General features: G+C 48.8%; 1 protein-coding gene across 1 annotated transcript in view; it reads left to right on the top strand.

Annotated features, from left to right (window-relative positions):
• The window catches only part of sec23ip (SEC23 interacting protein), a 190,730-nt gene that overhangs the window by 61,887 nt on the left and 108,109 nt on the right, over nt 1-20,734 (top strand). The window contains exons 13-14 of the mRNA XM_072479346.1: nt 18,951-19,166; nt 20,574-20,729. Coding sequence (XP_072335447.1) covers nt 18,951-19,166; nt 20,574-20,729 — 372 coding nt within the window. The remainder of the gene's footprint in view (nt 1-18,950; nt 19,167-20,573; nt 20,730-20,734) is intronic.

Here is a 20,734-nt window from a genome sequence, read left to right as displayed (position 1 = left end):
TGTTGAGGATGATCGTGGAGGAGGTGTTGTTGCCTATCTTTACTAATTGTGGCCTGTGGGTTAGAAGGTTCAGGATCCAGTCGCAGAGGGAGGAGCCGAGGACAAGACCATGGAGTTTGGAGATGAGTTTCGTAGGAATGATGGTGTTGAAGCTGAGCTGTAGTCGATAAATAGGAGTGTGACATAGGTGTCTTTGTTATATAGGTGTTCCAGGGTAGAGTGCAGGGCCATGGAGATGGCATCTGCTGTGGACCTGTTGCAGCGGTAGGCGAACTGTAGTGGATCAAGGCACACAATTATGAAACTGCTTCCGCTATCCTTTCAGGCATTGATTCAAAATTTGTTTAAGCCAGATATGTCAATTTTGCATTAAAAGTCATAGTTGAAAAGAAATTATTGTGACAAGTCTAGCCTGTTCACTGATTTATTTTCTCACGACAATTGATTGAACAACAAATTGACACATTGGTGAGTTTTGAATGTTGCTGGACACTAAAATAGAGCGAGTGGGTAATGCTGCAATGTTTCAGTTTGTAAAATGCATTTTTAATTATAAAATGAATTTTTTGTTTATTGTATGCATACTGGAATAGACTTTCAACTTGCCACCTGGGCATGACATTGTATTTCAACTGTCTGTTCAAGAAGCTACCTCAGTTTCCATTGAATATTGTGCAATCTTCAGAGAATATCCCCACTTTTGACCTAATGATGTAGGGGAGCGTTCATTCATGAAACAGCTGAAGATGACTGGGCCTAGGATACTACCATGAGGAATTTCTGCAGTGATGTCTTGAGAATGAGATGATTGGCCTCCAAAACTGCAACCATCTTCTGTGCTCAGTGTGGCAACTCCTCCAAATAGTGGAGAGCTCCTGCAATTTGAAATTACTTCAATTTTGCTGGGCTCCTTGATGTCACACTCGATCAAAGTCTGCCTTGATGTCAAGGGCAGTTACTCTCACCTCACCACTTGAGTCTAGCTCTTGTCTGTGTTTAGACTAAGGCTGTAAAAAGATCAGCAGCTTAGTGACCCTGGCAGAACCAAGACTGAGCACCAGTGAGAAGGTTAGGGTTAGTGTATGTGCTACCTGATAACACTGACAATAACATCTTCCATCACTTTGCTGATGACTGAGAGTAGACTGATGGGGCAGTAATGGGCCAAGTTGAATTTATCCTCCTCTTTGTGGACAAAACATACTGGGCAATTTTCTTTTTTTTTTAACAAACAATTTTTAATGAGGTATATTTGGTATAACAAACAACCACAGTACAAAAACAATAGAGTACAAAGAACAGTAATCAAAAAGCAACCGCCGATATCCGTCCCTCCAAGGCCCGCCTATTTAACCCCGTGCTCTCCCTACTCTATACTACCCTAACCCCCCCCCCACCGCTGCCAATTAATTATCCGCAAAGAAGTCAAATGAATGGTTGCCACCTACGGGAGAACCCTGACGCTGACCCTCTCAAGGCGAACTTGATCTTTTCCATGCCGAGAAAGCTCGCCATGTCGGTTAACCAGGCTTCTGACTTTGGAGGCCTAGACTCCCTCCAACCAGTAATATCCGTCGCTGGGCTACCAAGGAGGAAAAGGCCAGAACATCCGCCGCTCTCTCCTCCTGGACACCCGGGTCTTCCAACACACCAAAGATCTCTACTCCTCAACTCATTTCCACCCTTGTCTTCAATACCCTGGACATGATATCCGCGAACCCCTGCCAATGTCCCCTAATTTTTGGGCATGCCCAGAACATGTGGACATGGTTCGCTGGTCCACCTGCATACCTGACACACTTGTCTTCCACCCCAAAAATTCTACTCATCCGGGCCGCTGTCATGTGCGCCCAGTGCACCACCTTAAATTGGATCAAGCTGAGTCTTGCGCATGTAGCGGTCGCGTTAACCCTGCTCAGCGCCTCCGCCCATAGGCCATCTTCCATCTCACCCCCCAGTTCCTCCTCCCACTTGCACTTCAGCTCTTCTTTTTTTTTTATAAATATTTTATTGAAAATTTTTGGTCCCCCCCCGCCCGATCCTGGGCTGCTGCTGCTGCCTTCTTTTTTCCATTCCATCTATCTTTCTGAGAGGTATTCGACGAACGGTTGCCACCGCCTGGTGAACCCTTGAGCCGACCCCCTGAGAACGAACTTAATCCGCTCTAGCTTTATAAACCCTGCCATGTCATTTATCCAGGTCTCCACCCCCGGGGGCTTGGCTTCTTTCCACATTAACAATATCCTGCGCCGGGCTACTAGGGACGCAAAGGCCAAACATCGGCCTCTCTCGCCTCCTGCTCTCCCGGCTCTTGTGCAACCCCAAATATAGCCAACCCCCAGCTTGGTTCGACCCGGACCCCCACTACTTTTGAAAGCACATTTGTCACCCCCATCCAAAACCCCTGTAGTGCCGGGCATGACCAAAACATATGGGTATGATTCGCTGGGCTTCTCGAGCACCTCGCACACCTATCCTCCACCCCAAAAAATGTACTGAGCCGTGCTCCAGTCATATGCGCCCTGTGTAATACCTTAAACTGAACCAGTCTTTCCCCTATGCCGTCTCCACTGTCCCCAAATCTTCAGTGTAGCCACCACCACCGGGCTTGTGGTGTAGTTCCTCGGTGAGAACGGCAATGGGGCTGTCACCATAGCCTGTAGGCTAGTCCCCCTACAGGACGCCCTCTCTAATCTCTTCCATGCCGCTCCCTCCTCCTCTCCCATCCACTTACTCACCATTGAAATATTAGCGGCCCAATAATACTCACTTAGGCTCGGTAGTGCCAGCCCCCCCCTATCCCTGCGAAGCTGTAATAATCCCTTCCTCACTCTCGGGGTCTTCCCGGCCCACACAAAACCCATGATGCTCTTTTCAATCCTTTTTTTAAAAAAAAGCCTTCGTGATCACCACCGGGAGGCATTGAAACACAAAGAGGAATCTCGGGAGGACCACCATCTTAACCGCCTGCACCCTCCCTGCCAGTGACAGGGATACCATATCCCATCTCTTGAAATCCTCCTCCATTTGTTCCACCAACCGCGTTAAATTTAACCTATGCAATGTGCCCCAATTCTTGGCTATCTGGATCCCCAGGTAACGAAAGTCCCTTGTTATCTTCCTCAACGGTAGGTCCTCTATTTCTCTACTCTGCTCCCCTGGATGCACCACAAACAACTCACTTTTCCCCATGTTCAATTTATACCCTGAAAAATCCCCAAACTCCCCAAGTATCCGCATTATTTCTGGCATCCCCTCCGCCGGGTCTGCCACGTATAGTAGTAAATCGTCCGCATACAAAGATACCCGGTGCTCTTCTCCTCCTCTAAGTACTCCCCTCCACTTCTTGGAACCCCTCAATGCTATCGCCAGGGGCTCAATCGCCAGTGCAAACAATAATGGGGACAGAGGGCATCCCTGCCTTGTCCCTCTATGGAGCCGAAAATATGCAGATCCCCGTCCATTCGTGACCACGCTCGCCATCGGGGCCCTATACAACAGCTGCACCCATCTAACATACCCCTCTCCAAAACCAAATCTCCTCAACACCTCCCACAAATAATCCCACTCCACTCTATCAAATGCTTTCTCGGCATCCATCGTCACTACTATCTCCGTTTCCCCCTCTGGTGGGGCCATCATCATTACCCCTAACAGCCTCCGTATATTCGTGTTCAGCTGTCTCCCCTTCACAAACCCAGTTTGGTCCTCGTGGACCACCCCCGGGACACATTCCTCTATTCTCATTGCCATTACCTTGGCCAGGATCTTGGCATCTACATTTAGGAGGGAAATAGGTCTATAGGACCCGCATTGTAGCGGGTCCTTTTCCTTCTTTAAGAGAAGCGATTATCGTTGCTTCAGACATAGTCGGGGGCAGTTGTCCCCTTTCCTTTGCCTCATTAAAGGTCCTCGTCAATACCGGGACGAGCAAGTCCACATATTTTCTATAGAATTCGACTGGAAATCCATCCGGTCCCGGGGCCTTTCCCGCCTGCATGCTCCTAATTCCTTTCACCACTTCTTCTACCTCGATCTGTGCTCCCAGTCCCACCCTTTCCTGCTCTTCCACCTTGGGAAATTCCAGCCGATCCAAGCAGCCCATCATTCTCTCCCTCCCATCCGGGGGTTGAGCTTCATATAATTTTTTATAAAATGTCTTGAACACTCCATTCACTCTCTCCGCTCCCCGCTCCATCTCTCCTTCCTCATCCCTCACTCCCTCTATTTCCCTCGCTGCTCCCCTTTTCCTCAATTGGTGTGCCAGCAACCTGCTCGCCTTCTCCCCATATTCGTACTGTACACCCTGTGCCTTCCTCCATTGTGCCTCTGCAGTGCCCGTAGTCAGCAAGTCAAATTCTACATGTATCCTTTGCCTTTCCCTGTACAGTCCCTCCTCCGGTGCTTCCACATATTGTCTGTCCACCCTCAAAAGTTCTTGCAGCAACCGCTCCCATTCCTTACTCTCCTGCTTCCCTTTATGTGCCCTTATTGATATCAGCTCCCCTCTAACCACCGCCTTCAACGCCTCCCAGACCACTCCCACCTGGACCTCCCCATTATCATTGAGTTCCAAGTACTTTTCAATGCACCCCCTCACCCTTAGACACACCCCCTCATCCGACATTAGTCCCATGTCCATTCTCCAGGGTGGGCGCCCTCCTGTTTCCTCCCCTATCTCCAAGTCTACCCAGTGTGGAGCGTGATCCGAAATGGCTATAGCCGTATACTCCGTTCCTCTCACCTTCGGGATCAACGCCCTTCCCAGCACAAAAAAGTCTATTCGCGAGTAGACTTTATGGACATAGGAGAAAAACGAGAACTCCTTACTCCTAGGTCTGCTAAATCTCCACGGGTCTACACCTCCCATCTGCTCCATAAAATCTTTAAGTACCTTGGCTGCTGCCGGCCTCCTTCCATTCCTGGACTTCGACCTATCCAGCCCTGGTTCCAACACCGTATTTAAATCTCCCCCATTATCAGCTTTCCCATCTCTAGGTCCGGAATGCGTCCTAGCATCCGCCTCATAAAATTGGCATCATCCCAATTTACCAAAACCACCTTCTCCCCCTGTAGTTTGCCACTCACCATCACGTATCTGCCCCCGTTATCCGCCACTATAGTCTTTGCCTCGAACATTACCCGCTTCCCCACTAATATAGCCACCCCCCCTGTTTTTCGCATCAAGCCCCGAATGGAACACCTGCCCCACCCATCCTTTGCGTAGCCTAACCTGGTCTATCAGTTTCAGGTGCGTTTCCTGTAACATAACCACATCTGCCTTAAGTTTCTTAAGGTGTGCGAGTACCCGTGCCCTCTTTATCGGCCCGTTCAGCCCTCTCACGTTCCACGTGATCAGCCGGGTTGGGGGGCTTCCTACCAACCCCCCCCCCCCCTTGTCGATTAGCCATCCCCTTTTTCCAGCTCCTCACCCGGTTCCCACGCAGCTGTATCTCCCCCAGGCGGTGCCCCCCCGCCCATCCCCTCCCATACCAGCTCCCCCCTCTCCCCAGCAGCAGCAACCCAGTTATCTCCCCCCCCCCCCCCGCTAGCATAATTACTCCCCCCATGTTGCTCCCAGAAGTCAGCAAACTCTGGCCGACCTCGGCTTCCCCCCGTGACCTCGGCTCGCACCGTGCGACGCCCCCTCCTTCCTGCTTCTCTATTCCCGCCATGATTATCGTAGCGCGGGAACCAAGCCCGTGCTTCTCCCTTGGCCCCGCCCCCAATGGCCAACGCCCCATCTCCTCCACCTCCCCTCCTCCCCCCATCACCACCTGTGGAAGAGAGAAAAGTTACCACATCACAGGATTAGTACATAAAACTCCTCTTTCCCCCCTTTTTAACCCCCCTCTTCGCCCCCCACATTCGCCCCACCACTTTGATCAAACGTTCTTTTTAATAACCCGCTCATTCCAGTTTTTCTTCCACAATAAAAGTCCACGCTTCATCCGCCGTCTCAAAGTAGTGGTGCCTCCCTCGATATGTGACCCACAGTCTTGCCGGTTGCAGCATTCCAAATTTTATCTTCTTTTTATGAAGCACCGCCTTGGCCCGATTAAAGCTCGCCCTCCTTCTCGCCACCTCCGCACTCCAGTCTTGATAAACGCGGATCACCGCGTTCTCCCATTTACTGCTCCGAGTTTTCTTTGCCCATCTAAGGACCATTTCTCTATCCTTAAAACGGAGGAATCTCACCACTATGGCTCTGGGAATTTCTCCTGCTCTCGGTCCTCGTGCCATCACTCGGTATGCTCCCTCCACCTCCAGCGGACCCGCCAGGGCCTCCGCTCCCATTAACGAGTGCAGCATAGTGCTCACATATGCCCCGACGTCCGCTCCCTCCGCACCTTCAGGAAGACCCAGAAACCTCAGGTTGTTCCTCCTTGCGTTGTTCTCCAGTGCCTCCAACCTTTCCACACATCGTTTCTGATGTGCCTCCTGCGTCTCCGTCTTCACCACCAGGCCCTGTATGTCGTCCTCATTCTCGGCTGCCTTTGCCTTCACGACCCGAAGCTCCCGCTCCTGGGTCTTTTGTTCCTCCTTTAGCCCTTCGATCGCCTGTAGTATCGGGGCCAACAGCTCTTTCTTCATTTCCTTTTTGAGCTCTTCCACACAACATTTCAAGAACTCTTGTTGTTCAGGGCCCCATGTTAAACTGCCACCTTCCGACGCCATCTTGGTTTTTGCTTGCCTTCCTTGCCGCTGTTCTAAAGGATCCACTGCAATCCGGCCACTTTCTCCTCCTTTTTCCATCCGTATCCAGGGGGGATTCCCTTCTGGTTTACCGCACAGTGTTTTTAGCCGTCAAAATTGCCGTTGGGGCTCCTATCAAGAGCCCAAAAGTCCGTTTCACCGGGAGCTGCCGAAACGTGCGACTCAGCTGGTCATCGCCGCACCCGGAAGTCCACTTCAGCTCTTCTATATGCGTCTCCTCCGCCCCCATTAATTCTTTGTAAATGTCCGGGACACTCCCCTCCCCAACCCATCCCCTCGACACTACCCTATCTTCAATCCCTCTTAGTGGCAGGAGTGGGAAGGATTATACCTGCCTGCGCAGAAAGTCCCGCACCTGAAGATCTCTAAAATCATTCCCGACGCACTCAAGCTGGGGAAGCTCCCTTCCAGAAACAGGTCCCCCATCTTCTCAATTCCCGCCCTTTGCCATACCCGAAATCCCCCATCTAGGCTCCCAGAAGCGAACCGATGGTTGTCACATATTGGGGACCAAACCGATGCACCCACTGCACCAACGTACCTCCTCCGCTGATCCCAGATCCTCAGGGCCGCAACCACTACGGGACTGGTAGAATATCTCGCCGACGGGAACGGCAACGGTGCCGTTATCAGCGCCCCCAAGCTGGTGCCCCTGCATGAGGCTGTCTCCACCCGCTCCCAAGCCGCCCCCGTCCCCACTACCAACTTCCTTATCATTGCAACATTGGCCGCCCAGTAATAATTACTAAAATTTGGCAGGACCAGCCCCCTCTCCCCCCCGATTCCTCTTGAGCATCACTTTTTTCCCCCGTGGGGACTTAACCGCCCAATCAAAGCCCAAAATAATTTTGTTGATCCTCATAATAAAGGACCGCGGGATGAAAATCGGGAGGCATTGGAACACAAATCTCGTCAATATCGTCATCTTAACCGACTGCACCCTCCCCGCCAGTGACAGCGGGAGCGCATCCCACCTCCGAAACTTGCCCCTCATCTGCTCAACCAGCCAGGACAAGTTCAACTTGTGTAACCGGCCCCAGTCGCGTGCCACTTGTGTCCCCAGATATCTAAAATTGTCTCCCACTAACCTGAACGGTAACTCACCCAGCGGGCCCTCCTGACCTCTTGCCTGGACTACAAACATCTCACTCTTCGTCATATTCATTTTGTATCCCGAAAACCGGCCTAATTCCCCCAGAATCGGCATAATCTCCCTCATCCCTGCCCCTGGATCTGCTACATATAGGAGTAAGTCATCCGCATACAGCGATACCCTATGCTCCACCCCCCCCCCTCCCCCTCCCCCAACCAGCCCTTTCCAGCCCCTAGAAGCTCTCCGAGCAATTGCCAGCGGCTCTATGGCTAATGCAAACAGCAGTGGGGAGAGGGGACATCCCTGTCTTGTCCCCCGGTGCAGCCTAAAATAGTCTGAGGTTGTCTTATTTGTCCTGTTGTACCAGGCTTCCGGGCCTGGTACAACAGCCTGACCCAGTCGATAAAGCCGCTACCAAACCCAAACCGTCCCAGCACCTCCCATAGATAGTCCCACTCTACCCTGTCAAACGCCTTCTCCGCTTCCATGGCCACAACTACCTCAACTTCCCTTCTCTCTGGGGGCATCATAATCACATTAAGCAGCCTTCTTATATTGGCTACCAACTGCCTACCCTTGACAAATCCGGTTTGGACCTCCATAATCACCTCCGGCACACAATCTTCAATCCTGGAGGCATCCTGGAGGCCAGCAACTTAGCGTCCACATTAAGCAACAAGATCGGCCTATAGAACATAGGACCCACATAGCTCCGGGTTCTTGTCCCGCTTCAATATCAACGAGATATGTGACATCGTCGGGGGCAGCACCCCTCTGTCCCTCGCTTAGTTAAAAACCTTAACCAGCAACGGCCCTAACATTCCCGAAAATTTCTTGTAAAATTCCACCGGGAACCCGTCTGGCCCCGAAGCTTTACCCGACTGTATCGCCTTCAAGCCATCAGATATTTCTTCGGCCCTAATCGGAGCCCCCAACTCGCCCACCAGCTCCCTACCCACCCTTGGGAAAGTCAACCCGTCCAGAAAACGTTTCATCTCCTTGGGCCCCATGTGGGGTTCCGAGCGATAGTCTGCTATAAAAATCCCTAAACGCCCTGTTTAGCCCAGCCGAGTCCCTACCAGGTTCCCATCTCCATCGACCACCTTATCAATTCCCCTGGCCGTCTCCCTCTTCCTCAACTGCTGTGCCAGCATTCTGCTGGCCTTCTCTCCATATTCCTACAGCGTCCCCCTCGCCTTTCTAAGCTGCTCCACTGCCTTGCCCGTGGACAGTACCTCAAACTCAGCCAGCAGCCTCCGACACTCCCTTAACAGTTCCGCCCCTGGGGTCACCGCATACCTCCTGTCTACCCTTGGATCTCCTTGATCAGTCGGTCCGTCTCTGCCCTGTCAATCCTGTCCCTATGAGCTCGGATTGAAATAAACTCCCCTCTCACCATTGCCTTCAGCGCCTCCCAGACCACCGCTGCTGAGACTTCCCCTGTGTCGTTGAACTGCAGGTAGTCCCGCATGCACTTCCCTACTCTTTCGCACACCGCCTCGTCCGCCATCAAGCCCACGTCCAATCGCCACTGCGGGCGTTGGAAGCTCTCCTCGCTAATCTGCAGTTCCACCCAGTGTGGGGCATGGTCGGAAATAGTGATTGCCGAGTACCCCGTGTCCACCACCCCCGCCAGCAGATCCCTACTCAAAATGAAAAAGTCGATGCAGGAATACACTTTATGTACATGCGAGTAGAAAGAAAACTCGCTAGCCGTCGGCTGCCTAAACCTCCATGGGTCAATCCCCCCCCCCCATCTGCTCCATGAACCCTATCAGCTCCTTTGCCATCGCTGGCACCCTCCCCGTTTTCGAGCACGACCGGTCCAGGCCGGGGTCGATAACCGTATTACAATCCCCCCCCCCCCCCCCATCACCAGCTTGTGCGAGTCCAGATCCAGTATCTTCCCCAGCACTCTCTTGATGAATTTAACATCGTCCCAGTTCGGCGCATAGACATTAACCAATACCACCTTCCTCCCCTCCAGCTTACCGCTCACCATAACATAACGCCCCCCCCCCCGTCCGAAACTATACTGCCCGCCTGGAATTGCACCCGCTTATTCATTAGGATCGCCACTCCTCTCGTCTTGGTATCGAGCCCCGAATGGAAGACCTGATTGACCCAGTCCTTCCTCACCCTAACTTGATCCGCCACTCTCAGGTGTGTCTCCTGCAACATCACCACGTCCGCCTTCAGAGCCCTCAGGTGCGCAAGCACATGGGCCCTCATGACCGGCCTATTCAACCCTCTAACGTTCCAGGTGATCAGCCTGGATGGGGGGCACCACGCCCCCCTCCTCCTTCCCCCCCCCCCCCCCCCCCCCCCCCCCTCCGATCAGCCATCTCCCTTTCTGGCGCCGCGCCGCCATCTGCCTGCCTCCAGGTGGCCCCCACCCCCGACCTCCTCTCCGTCCCCGAACCCAGGTCCCTCCCTCGTCAGCAGAGTAACTCCCTCCCCACTAGCAACATCACCCTATAACCCAACTCCTGCCCCGTTTTGAACCAATACACAGCCCCCACTGTGCTTCCGTGGACGAGCTCACCCAGCTAGCCTGGTGACCCTCGCCTCCGGCACCACAAAGTCTCCCACCTATTGTCCCCCCCCCCCCCCATATCGCAACCGGTTCCCACATCAAACCAAAACCGAACAATCTCCTAATTATCATAGGAGACAGCCCAAGAGAGATCGAGACCCCCCACAAGAAAACCCCTCTATAATACAATTTAAAGCGATATAAAATGAAAAACCCTACCAACCATCCCCATCAAAACACTGAAAAAAACCACCAAAAACCGAATATGTTTTACTCCCCCAACTTCACCCAACCTTCAAAGACAAAAAAAAGGGCAACAATCAAGCCGTATATACATCGTTCAAAAAAAAAGGAGAAAGATACCGCCTCTTCAGTCCAAAAAGTTCTCAGTTCTGCGCCAGACCCTTCTTGGCAAAATCCATCGCCTCTTCGGGTGACTTGAAGTAATGGTGCTGGTCCTCATGAGTGACCTCGAGGTGCACCGGGTAGAGGAGCCCGAACTTCACTTTTTTCTTGGACAGGATCTCCTTCACTTGCCTGAAGCCTGCTCTCCTTCTGGCCACCTCCAAACTCAGATCCTGATAGATACGCAATATGCTATTGTCCCACTTGCAGCTCCTGGTACGTTTGGTCCACTGGAGGATACACTCTTTATCCAAAAATCTGTGGAACCGAACCACCATCGCCCTTGGGGGGGTCCCCCGGCCATGGCTTCCTCGCCATCGCCCTGTACGCCCTGTCCACCTCCAACGGCCGAGGAAAAGCCCTCTTCCCCCAGAAGCTTCTGGAACATATTTACCACAAAAGCGCCAGCATCAGCCCCCTCAGCCCCTTCAGGGAGACCGACAATTCTTAAGTTCTGCCGGCGAGCGCTGTTCTCCAGCTCTTCCACCTTTTCTAACAGCCTTTTCTGCTGATCTTTCAGCATCCCCAGCTCCACCACCGTTTGGTGCTTCTCCTAGTCCGCCAGCGCTTTCTCCAACTTCTGGATCGTCCGATCCTGGGCATCCAGCCTACATTCTATCCGATTGACCGACTCCGTTATTGGGTCGAGACAATCTCGTTTCTGTCTGGAAAAGCCCTCTTGGATGACCTGCATCAGCTCCTCCATCGATGGCTGGGCCGTCGCAGCAGGAGTCCGAACCTCGGCCATGTTAGCTTAGCAGCCACTTCTACCCAGCCCTTGCTTATCTTTCTATTTCTTCTCTTACGATCCCTTGGGGTTCTCCGTTCCATGCACCTCTGAGTGGATCCAGTGCTTAAATGCCCGCACTTTCAAAATCAGAACTCAAAGCCACAAAAAAGTCTGGGAAAAAGGTCCAAAAGCCCAGCCAGAGCGGGAGCCACCAAGTATGTGACTTACCCCTTCATAGCCGCCACCGGAAGTCACTGGGCAATTTTTTTCTACATTGCCAGCTAGATGCCAGTGTTGTAGCAGGACTGAGACAGCTTGGCCATGACCACGGCTAGCTCTGGAGCACAAATTATCAATACTACTGCCAAAATATTATCAGGACCCCGAGAGCCTTTGCGGTATCCAGTGCCTTCAGCCGTTTCTTGATATCAAATGGAATAAAGCAAATTGGCTCATGATAGGCATCTATGGGACCTCAGGAGGAGGTAGAGATGCATCATCCATTCGGCACTTTTAACTGAAGATTGGGAGGGATCTGGCCTGACCTCTTGACTATGGCATTGCACGTCAGTGTCTTGCATTTTGGACCAGCTCACACATCATGCTTAGAAAACTGTCCAAAGGAATATATTACTCCCACCCCCATGAGCCGTATCTTACAAAAGAACCGTTCCCCTAAGTGCCTTAGCAACAGTTAAGTTATTCTATATCTGACTTGCATTGTTAGTTTAAAATATATTTTTAAATAAATTTAATTCTGTTAATGCATTCATTTCAAATGTCCTTGATGTTTAGCAACCAGTTAAAATTGCTGCTTTATCGGCATAAATTGTTGGCTTGCATGTTATCTGTTTCATTGTTCAATTAGCACATGAAATCTATTGACAATTTTCTGTGCTTTGGTTTGAATGAATCCAAATTTAATTTAATTGTACTATTTCTATGTCATTGTCTTTGTTGGAAATGGGCAAAATCCCAAGGAGCTTTTGCACTTTCCTGTCACTTAAGTTGCTGCTTACCATCATCTTGATTGCTCTACCTGTTGTAAATATGGCATTAAACTGGTGGTATATCACGTGGTTGAGGATGATGTGTCTTCATTCAGATGCTGCCATCTAGTTTTAATTTCTTGAGCTGAAGACTGGATTATTCAGTCCGCAGTAACAAAGACGGCAAAGTCTTTACACTTTAAAAAAAATCTAGAGTTATGGATTGCTTTACTTGTTAAGTCACCTGGTACTTGAGGAAACTTTTTTTTTAAATGATTTAATTGGGAGTAGATATATTTAGGAGCTCTCTCTTGGTTCACTCCCCAAATATCACTAATGAATAATGAAATAGGAAACAGCAGCATATTGGTAATGTCACTGGGCTCATAATCCAGAAGGCCCAGGCTAGTACTCTGGGGACACTGGTTGAAATCTCAGCACAGCAGCTGGTAGAATTTAAATTCAGTTGATAAAAATCTAGAATTAAATGTCTCTGTAATAGTGACTCTGAAACCACTATTGATTGTCATTGTTCACTAATGCCCTTTAGGGAAGGCAGTCTTTCTAAATGTGAGTCCAGACTCTCAGCAATATGGTTGACTTTTAAATGTCTCCTCCCACCCCGCACTCCTCCATATTGATCAGCAGTGTAAGGATCCTCCTGTTAACCCCAATCTGTACCCTGTTTTTCCTTTTAATTTCTGTTATTCTGCTACCAATTTTTGTACCTGGACAGCTAATGGGATCTATGTCTTTAAGATGAACTTCACCTTTATTTTTTTTAATGAACCTCCAGCAAGATATGCTGATTGGTGCTGACTATTCTGGAATATTCTTTCCTCTCAGAGACTGTTTCCAGCTTTTATTTTTTGTTTTGAACTCTGCTAAAGGAGGGTCTTTGAGTTTCTCTCGCTCCCTGAAAGGGTAAACCTCTCTCAGACACTCGGTTAGAGACTCTGTTTTCTCCTCAACACAGCTGGATGACATTCTAGTGAGACTGGAAACCAAGTATGACACAGGCCGAGACAGCTTTCAGTGGTTTGAGGGGAGACAAAGAAAATCTTACGGTCATCCAGACAAGCTGCCAGTGAAAGCAGGGTTAGTGGCTTAAAATCCTTTTCTACCCTTCTGGGGAACTCTGTTCTTGTCTCAGAGCAGCTGTTGGTCATGCTGGTGGAGTTGGAAACAAATAAGTACTACACAGGCCTGAGGCTGTTCTTTTGAGTGAAGATCCAGGATAATAAAAGATAAAGTGACTCTCCATGGGAAACCCTACAGCCTGGAGTTTCTGACTGAATACTCCTGCCAGACGATTCTCATTAGCAACCCAACCGGTGGGTCCAATCATTCCGCGTCCTGGGAGGACAACCTGCTGCTACAACAACGTCAACAACTGAAGCAAGGGCATTCATTTTCCATTCCATATTAATCCTTACTATTTCACCCCTTTCCCCTCCCTCTGTGTGTGCCTGCCTTGTGTATGTTTGGGTGGAGGGTGGGAGGTAAAAGTAATAGATTAGCTGGCCGTTCTATTATAATTATTGCATATCTTATCTCTATTTTTGTTACAAATAAACAGTTATTGTGTTTCACTTACCAATCTGATGCCTGTAAGTCATTGGAGCAGTCAAGGGCCCAAGGTCTCAGAAACGTTACACAAATTATTGGTTAATGCTCTTGCGTTGGGACTCGAGGGGTTTCTGTGGGCTGGAATTGACTGCACAAGGGTGTCGTAACACCAAATGGAGTAGCACTGAGAGTGGCGAGGGCGAACTGTACCACGGTTGGGAGAGTTCAAAGTCCCATCACTGAGAGTGACTTGGTAGCATCACTGCGGACTGAGCTGGAGAGCTAAAGGGCACAGGTGCAGCATGTGAAAATGAAAAAGAAAAATGAAATGAAAACCGCTTATTGTCACAAGTAGGCTTCAAATGAAGTTACTGTGAAAAGCCCCTAGTCTCCACATTCCGGCGCCTGTTCGGGGAGGCCGGTACGGGAAGGCGAGGGAAAACGCACTTGCCCTCACTAATCGACCTGTAGCAGATTAATCTGTGACAGTATTCGTAGGAGTGACCACTGCACAGTCCTAATGGGGATGACGTTTTTTCTTCATATTGAGGTTACCCAACACCGTCACGTGGCATTATCATCACACTAAATGGGACAGATTTAGCAACTGAAAAATGGCCATCCATGTAGCAACAGAATTTTATAATACTGCAGTCTGTAACCTGGCATATCCCCCACTATAACATTATCATTAAGTCATGGGATCAACTTTGGTTCAATGGAGAGTGCAGGAAGGCATACCAGACAAAGCACCAAGGAAACTTGAAATGAAATGTCAACTTACTGAAGTTACAAGACAGGACAGGATTACTTGCATGCCAGACAGAGGAAACCATAGACAGAGCTCAGCGACCCCATAACCAACGGATCAGATCTAAGCTCTGCAGTTCTGCCGTGGTGGACAATTAAACTAACTCACAGGAGGAGGAGGCTGCACAATTATCAGCATCATGAATGAGGGACAGTCCCAGCTCATCAGGGTAAAAGAGAAGCTGAAGCATTTGCAACTATTAGAACAGTACAGCACAGAACAGGCCCTTCGGCCCTCGATGTTGTGCCGAGCATTGTCTGAAACCAAGATCAAGCTATCCCACTCCCTGTCATTCCGGTGTGCTCCATGTGCCTATCCAATAACTGCTTGAAAGTTCCTAAAGTGTCCGGCTCCACTATCATAGCAGGCAGTCCATTCCACACCCTAACCACTCTGAGTAAAGATACTACCTCGGACATCCCTCCTATATCTCCCACCCTAAATCTTATAATTATGCCCTCTTGTAACAGCTACATCCACCCGAGGAAATAGTCTCTGAACGTCCACTCTATCTATCCCCCTCATCATCTTATAAACTTCTATTAAGTCGCCTCTCATCCTCCTCCGCTCCAAAGAGAAAAGCCCTAGCTCCCTCAACCTTTCCTCATAATACCTATCCTGCAAACCAGGCAGCATCCTGGTAAATCTCCTTTGCACCCTTTCCAATGCTTCCACATCCTTCCTATAATGAGGTGACCAGAACTGCACACAATACTCCAAATGTGGTCTCACCAGGGTCATGTATAGTTGCAGCATAACCCCACTGCTCTTAAACTCAAACCCCCTGTTCATAAATGCTAACACACTGTGAGCCTTCTTCACGGCTCTATCCACTTGAGTGGCAACCTTCAGAGATCTGTGGACATGAACCCCAAGATCTCTCTGTTCCTCCACATTCCTCAGAACCCTGCCGTTCACCCTGTAATCCGCATTCAAATTTTTTGTACCAAAATGAATCGCCTCGCACTTATCAGGGTTAAACTCCATCTGCCATTTTTCAGCCCAGCTCTGCATCCTATCATTGTCTCTTTGCAGCCTACAACAGCCCTCCACCTCATCCACTACTCCACCAATCTTGGTGTCATCAGCAAATTTACCTACCCACCCTTCAGCCCCCTCCTCCAAGGGGGCAGCACGGTAGCATTGTGGATAGCACAATTGCTTCACAGCTCCAAGGTCCCAGGTTCGATTCCGGCTTGGGTCACTGTCTGTGCGGAGTCTGCACATCCTCCCCGTGTGTGCGTGAGTTTCCTCCGGGTGCTCCGGTTTCCTCCCACAGTCCAAAGATGTGCAGGTTAGGTGGATTGGCCATTCTAAATTGCCCTTGGTGTCCAGAATTGCCCTTAGTGTTGGGTGGGGTTACTGGGTTATGGGGATAGGGTGGAGGTATGGATCTTGGGTAGGGTGCTCTTTCCAAGAGCCGGAGCAGACTCGATGGGCCGAATGGCTTCCTTCTGCACTGTAAATTCTATGAAATCTATAAGTCATTGATAAAAACCACAAATATCAGACAAAAGTGCAGATTGGATGATCAATCTCAACCTCCTCCTGAGTTCACCAGCATCACAGAAGCCAGTCTTCAGTCAATTTGCTTTACTCACATGATATCAATAAAAGGCTCAAGGTGCAAGACACTGCAAAAGCTATGTGCCCTGACAACATTCCAGCCCAATGTGTACTGAAGACATATTCTCCATAACTAACTGTGCCCCCTAACCAAGCTGTTTCAGTACAGCTATAACACTGGCATCTAACCAGCAATATGGAAAATTGCCCAGGCAGGTCCTGTCCACAAAAGGTGGGATAAATCCAACATGCACCCTGCCCCATCAATCTACTCTCACTCGTCAGTAAAGTAACCGAAGGGGCCTGAGAATGCTAACGAGCAGCACTTGCTTGTCAATAAAGTGCTCACTGACACTCAGTTTGAGTTCCACTAGGGCCACTCACCTCCTGAACTCATTACAACCTTGTCCAAACATGGACAATAGAGGTGAGGTGAGATTGACTGCCCTCAACACAGAGGCAGCATTTGACCGAGTGTGGCTTCAAGGTGCCTTAGCAAAACTGAAGCCAATGGGAATCGGGAGAGATGGTTGGGGAGAGAGCAGAGGAGAGACACTACTGGTTGGAGTCATACTTTGCACAAAAATTTTTGGGGTTGTTGGAGGTCAATCATTTCAGTCCCTGGAAATCTCTGCAGGACTAACACTGGGTAGTGTCCTACGCCCACCCATCTTCAGCTCCTTTGTCAATTTCCTTCTTTCCATCATAAGGTCAGAAGTGGGGATGTTCGCTGATGATTGCAGAATGTTCACCATTTATGACTCCGATAATGAAGCAGTCCATGTCCAAATGCAAGAAGACCTGGACAATACCCAAGCTTGGCTGACAAATGATGTGTAACATCCTGGAGGTTACCATTCTCCAGAAATTCAACTGGACTAGCCATGCAAATATTGTGCGGCAGGAGCAGGTCAGAGGCTCGGAATCCTGCAGCATGTAACTCATTTCCTGACTCCACAGAACATGTTCACAATCTACAAGGCACGGGTCAGGAGTGTAATGGCTCTCCCCTTACCTGGCTGAGTGCTGCTCCAGCAACACTCAAGAAACTTAACACCATCCAGAACAAAGCAGCCAGCTTGATTGGCACCCCTTCCATCACTCATGAACAGTGGCAGATGTATGTACTATCTGCAAGATGCACTGCAGGGGCTCACTGAGGCTCCTTCGGCAGCACCTTTCAAACTCAGGAACACGACCATCTAGAAGGACAAGACCAGATACATGGGAACACCAGCACCTGCAAGTTGCCCTCCAGGTCACTCACCATTCTGACTTGGAAATGGATCACTGTTCCTTCACTGTCACTGAGTCAAAATCCTAGAACTCCCTCCCTGACAGCACTATGAATGTATCTGTACAACATGGACTGCAGCAGTTCAAGAATGCAGCTCGCCACCACTGCCTTGAAGTCAATTAGGTATGGACAATCAATGTTGGCCTAGTCATTGAAGCCCACACCCCTTGAATGAATTTAAAAAATAAAATTTGTGACTCAGATACCGAATCAGTCCTTGTCCACATGTAACCTGGCGGCATTCAGACTTCGCTAATAAGTGACCAGGAATCTTCACGCCACACAATGCCAAACGTTTAGAGAGATGAGAGAGAATCTAACCATCTCCTCACAACATTCAATCATTCAATGACATTAATTACCATCACTGAATCCCCTACTGTCACCATCCTGAGGATTACCATTGACTAGAAACTGAACTGGACCAGCCCTATAAATGCTGTGTCTACAACGGCAGATCAGAGGTTTGAAATTGTGCGTCAAGTAACTCACTCCCTTACTCCATTAAGTCTGTACACCATCTACAAGGCACAAATCAGGAATGTGGTGGAATATTCTCCACTTGCCTGGTTGAGCGCAGCTTGAATAGGCTTGACACCATTCATGACAAAGCAGCCCGCTTGATTGGCACATCATCCACCACCGTAAACATTTGTCCCCTCCATCACCAATGCATAGTGGCAGGTGTGTGTGTAATCTACAAGATGCCCTGCAGCAACTCTCCATGGCCTTTTAAATGGCAACTTCCAATCTTTACCACCTAGAAGAACAAAGGCAGCAGATGCATGGGAACTCTCATCACCTGCAAATCCTCCTCCAAGCCACATGCCTTCTGATTTGGAACGAGATATCATTTCTGCACTGTTGCTGGGTCAAAATACTGAAACTCCTTCCCAAAGAGCACTGTGGGTGTTCCTACAGCCCGTGGACTGCAGCTGTTCAAGGAGGCAGCTCATCCACCACCTTTTCAAGGGCAATTAGGGATGGACAATAAATGCTGGCCAAGCCAGTGAGGCGTACATCATGTGAAAGAATAAAGATAATGAGCAGCGAAGTCTTGTGGGTTAAGATTTTTTTTTAAGTTCACTATGTTATTAGCAAATCTGTTTGAGTTTTTTTCAGTTTGCAGTGAACATTTGTGATCTGGTAGTTAAGGTTAATAAAAGCCACATTATAAATAAGCAATTTGATAGTTGTAATAAGTAACAAAATGTAATTATTTTCTTCCCTAATACAGGTAAAGAAGAAAGCTGCAACAGAGAAAAAAGCAGCATTGGAAGTTCAGAAGAAAGCTCAGCAAGATGAAATCCAAAAAGCCAAGGATGAAGCAGTTCAAAAGGACTCTTCAGCTGCAGAAAAACAGGGAGTACTGAAGAAGATCCTGTCTTACGCTGGCACTAGTGTTTCACCTGTCTCTGTGCAATATGACCATTTTGAAGCAGGAGCTGGCCAGGTAAAGCTCACTTTGAAGCTTGAATTTGTTAGTGGATTTTGTTATGCATGCTGAATAAATACCTCGAATGAGAAAGATTATATAATAGTCTGTGAGTAGGCACTATTTTGAGTTCTGTTGGTAGCCATCACTACCATACTAATTATCATAGATTTATGACCCGTAGTTTTGGGCTCCTCCCATAATTGGAAACACCTCTGTCAATCTATCAAAACATTTTTTTTATCTTATAAAATGTTTTTAAAGTAACCAGTTTTTTTTTTCCAATTAGGGGACAATTTAACGTGGCCACTCCAACTACCCTGCACATCTTTGGGTTGTGGGGGTGAGACCCACACAAACACGGAGAATGTGAAAACTCCACACGGACAGTGACCGGGCCGGGGTCAAAACTGGGCCCTCAGCATCATGAGGCAGCAGTGCTCACCACTGCACCACCATGCTGCCCCTAAACCTTTTTTATTTTAAAGATCTCTATTGGGTTACTCCTACACCTCTTCAGCTGAGAAAAGAGCCCCAGCCTGTTCAGTCTGTTCTGAGAGTAATAACCACTGATTTTTGCTATTGATGCGCAATCAATTACTCTCAAGACAAAGTGATTCATAACTGAAGGCTTTAATCTGCTAGAATTCTTCCCCAGCAGCTTCGATACAGAAAGTGAAGGCTGCTGGGACGGCACCGGTTCTTATACTCCGCCTCTCAGGGCAGAGCTATGTACATCAGCCAATGGTAGACTCCTGGGTCTAACCAATGGTCATCCACCTCTCCGGTACCGCAATAGCTGGTATTATCACAGCTATTATCCTTGTGTTTGTGCCTTCTCTAGTGTTTGTAAATTATTATTATTATCAAGGGACCTAGATAATTATCTGAAGAGAAAATCCTTTTCGATTATGGGGAAAAACAAGAGAGGGACTTGCTCAATAGCTTCTGGAGAGAGCCGGCACAGCCACAACGAGCTGATCACCTCCTGTGGCTTTTATGATTCTAAGAAACTATGTCTTTCCCAGAGAATGTTGAGAATGTGGAACTCAGTCTACAAGGAGCAGTTGAGATAAATAGCATAGATACATTTAAGGGGAAGGAATAGTGATATCGATGAGTTTCAATGAAGTCTGGACGAAGTAGCCTCATGGAAGGTACAGACCAGTTGGGCAGTAAATTCAATGATATCGGAGGTAGAAAGCACTGCTGTCAGATCCTACTTTTAAATGTTGCAACTGTTTTCACCAACTGTGATAATAAAGCCAAAGCTAGCATTACTGATGATATTGCACTTCAGATTTCATGCCGTCACACTATAAATAATTCTTAAATCTTGTGTAGCATAGGACTAATAATGTGGGAATAGAATCATTCATTTGGTTCTAATTTCATTTATTTTTGTGCTCTACATTTTTCCCTCAGGTGTCTGTGGCTTATCAAACACTAGACTTTGAGCCAGATAACTTCTTTGCCTTGGGTTCTCCTATTGGTATGTTTCTCACAGTGCGTGGGTTGGAGAAGATTGATGAAAACTACCGGCTACCAACCTGCAAGAGATTTTTCAACGTTTATCATCCGGTAAG

This window comes from Scyliorhinus torazame, chromosome 16, assembly GCF_047496885.1.
Source record: "Scyliorhinus torazame isolate Kashiwa2021f chromosome 16, sScyTor2.1, whole genome shotgun sequence".
Classification (NCBI taxonomy): Eukaryota; Metazoa; Chordata; class Chondrichthyes; order Carcharhiniformes; family Scyliorhinidae; genus Scyliorhinus; species Scyliorhinus torazame.
Note: the sequence above shows the minus strand (reverse complement) of the source record. Positions and strands in the feature narration are given on the sequence as shown.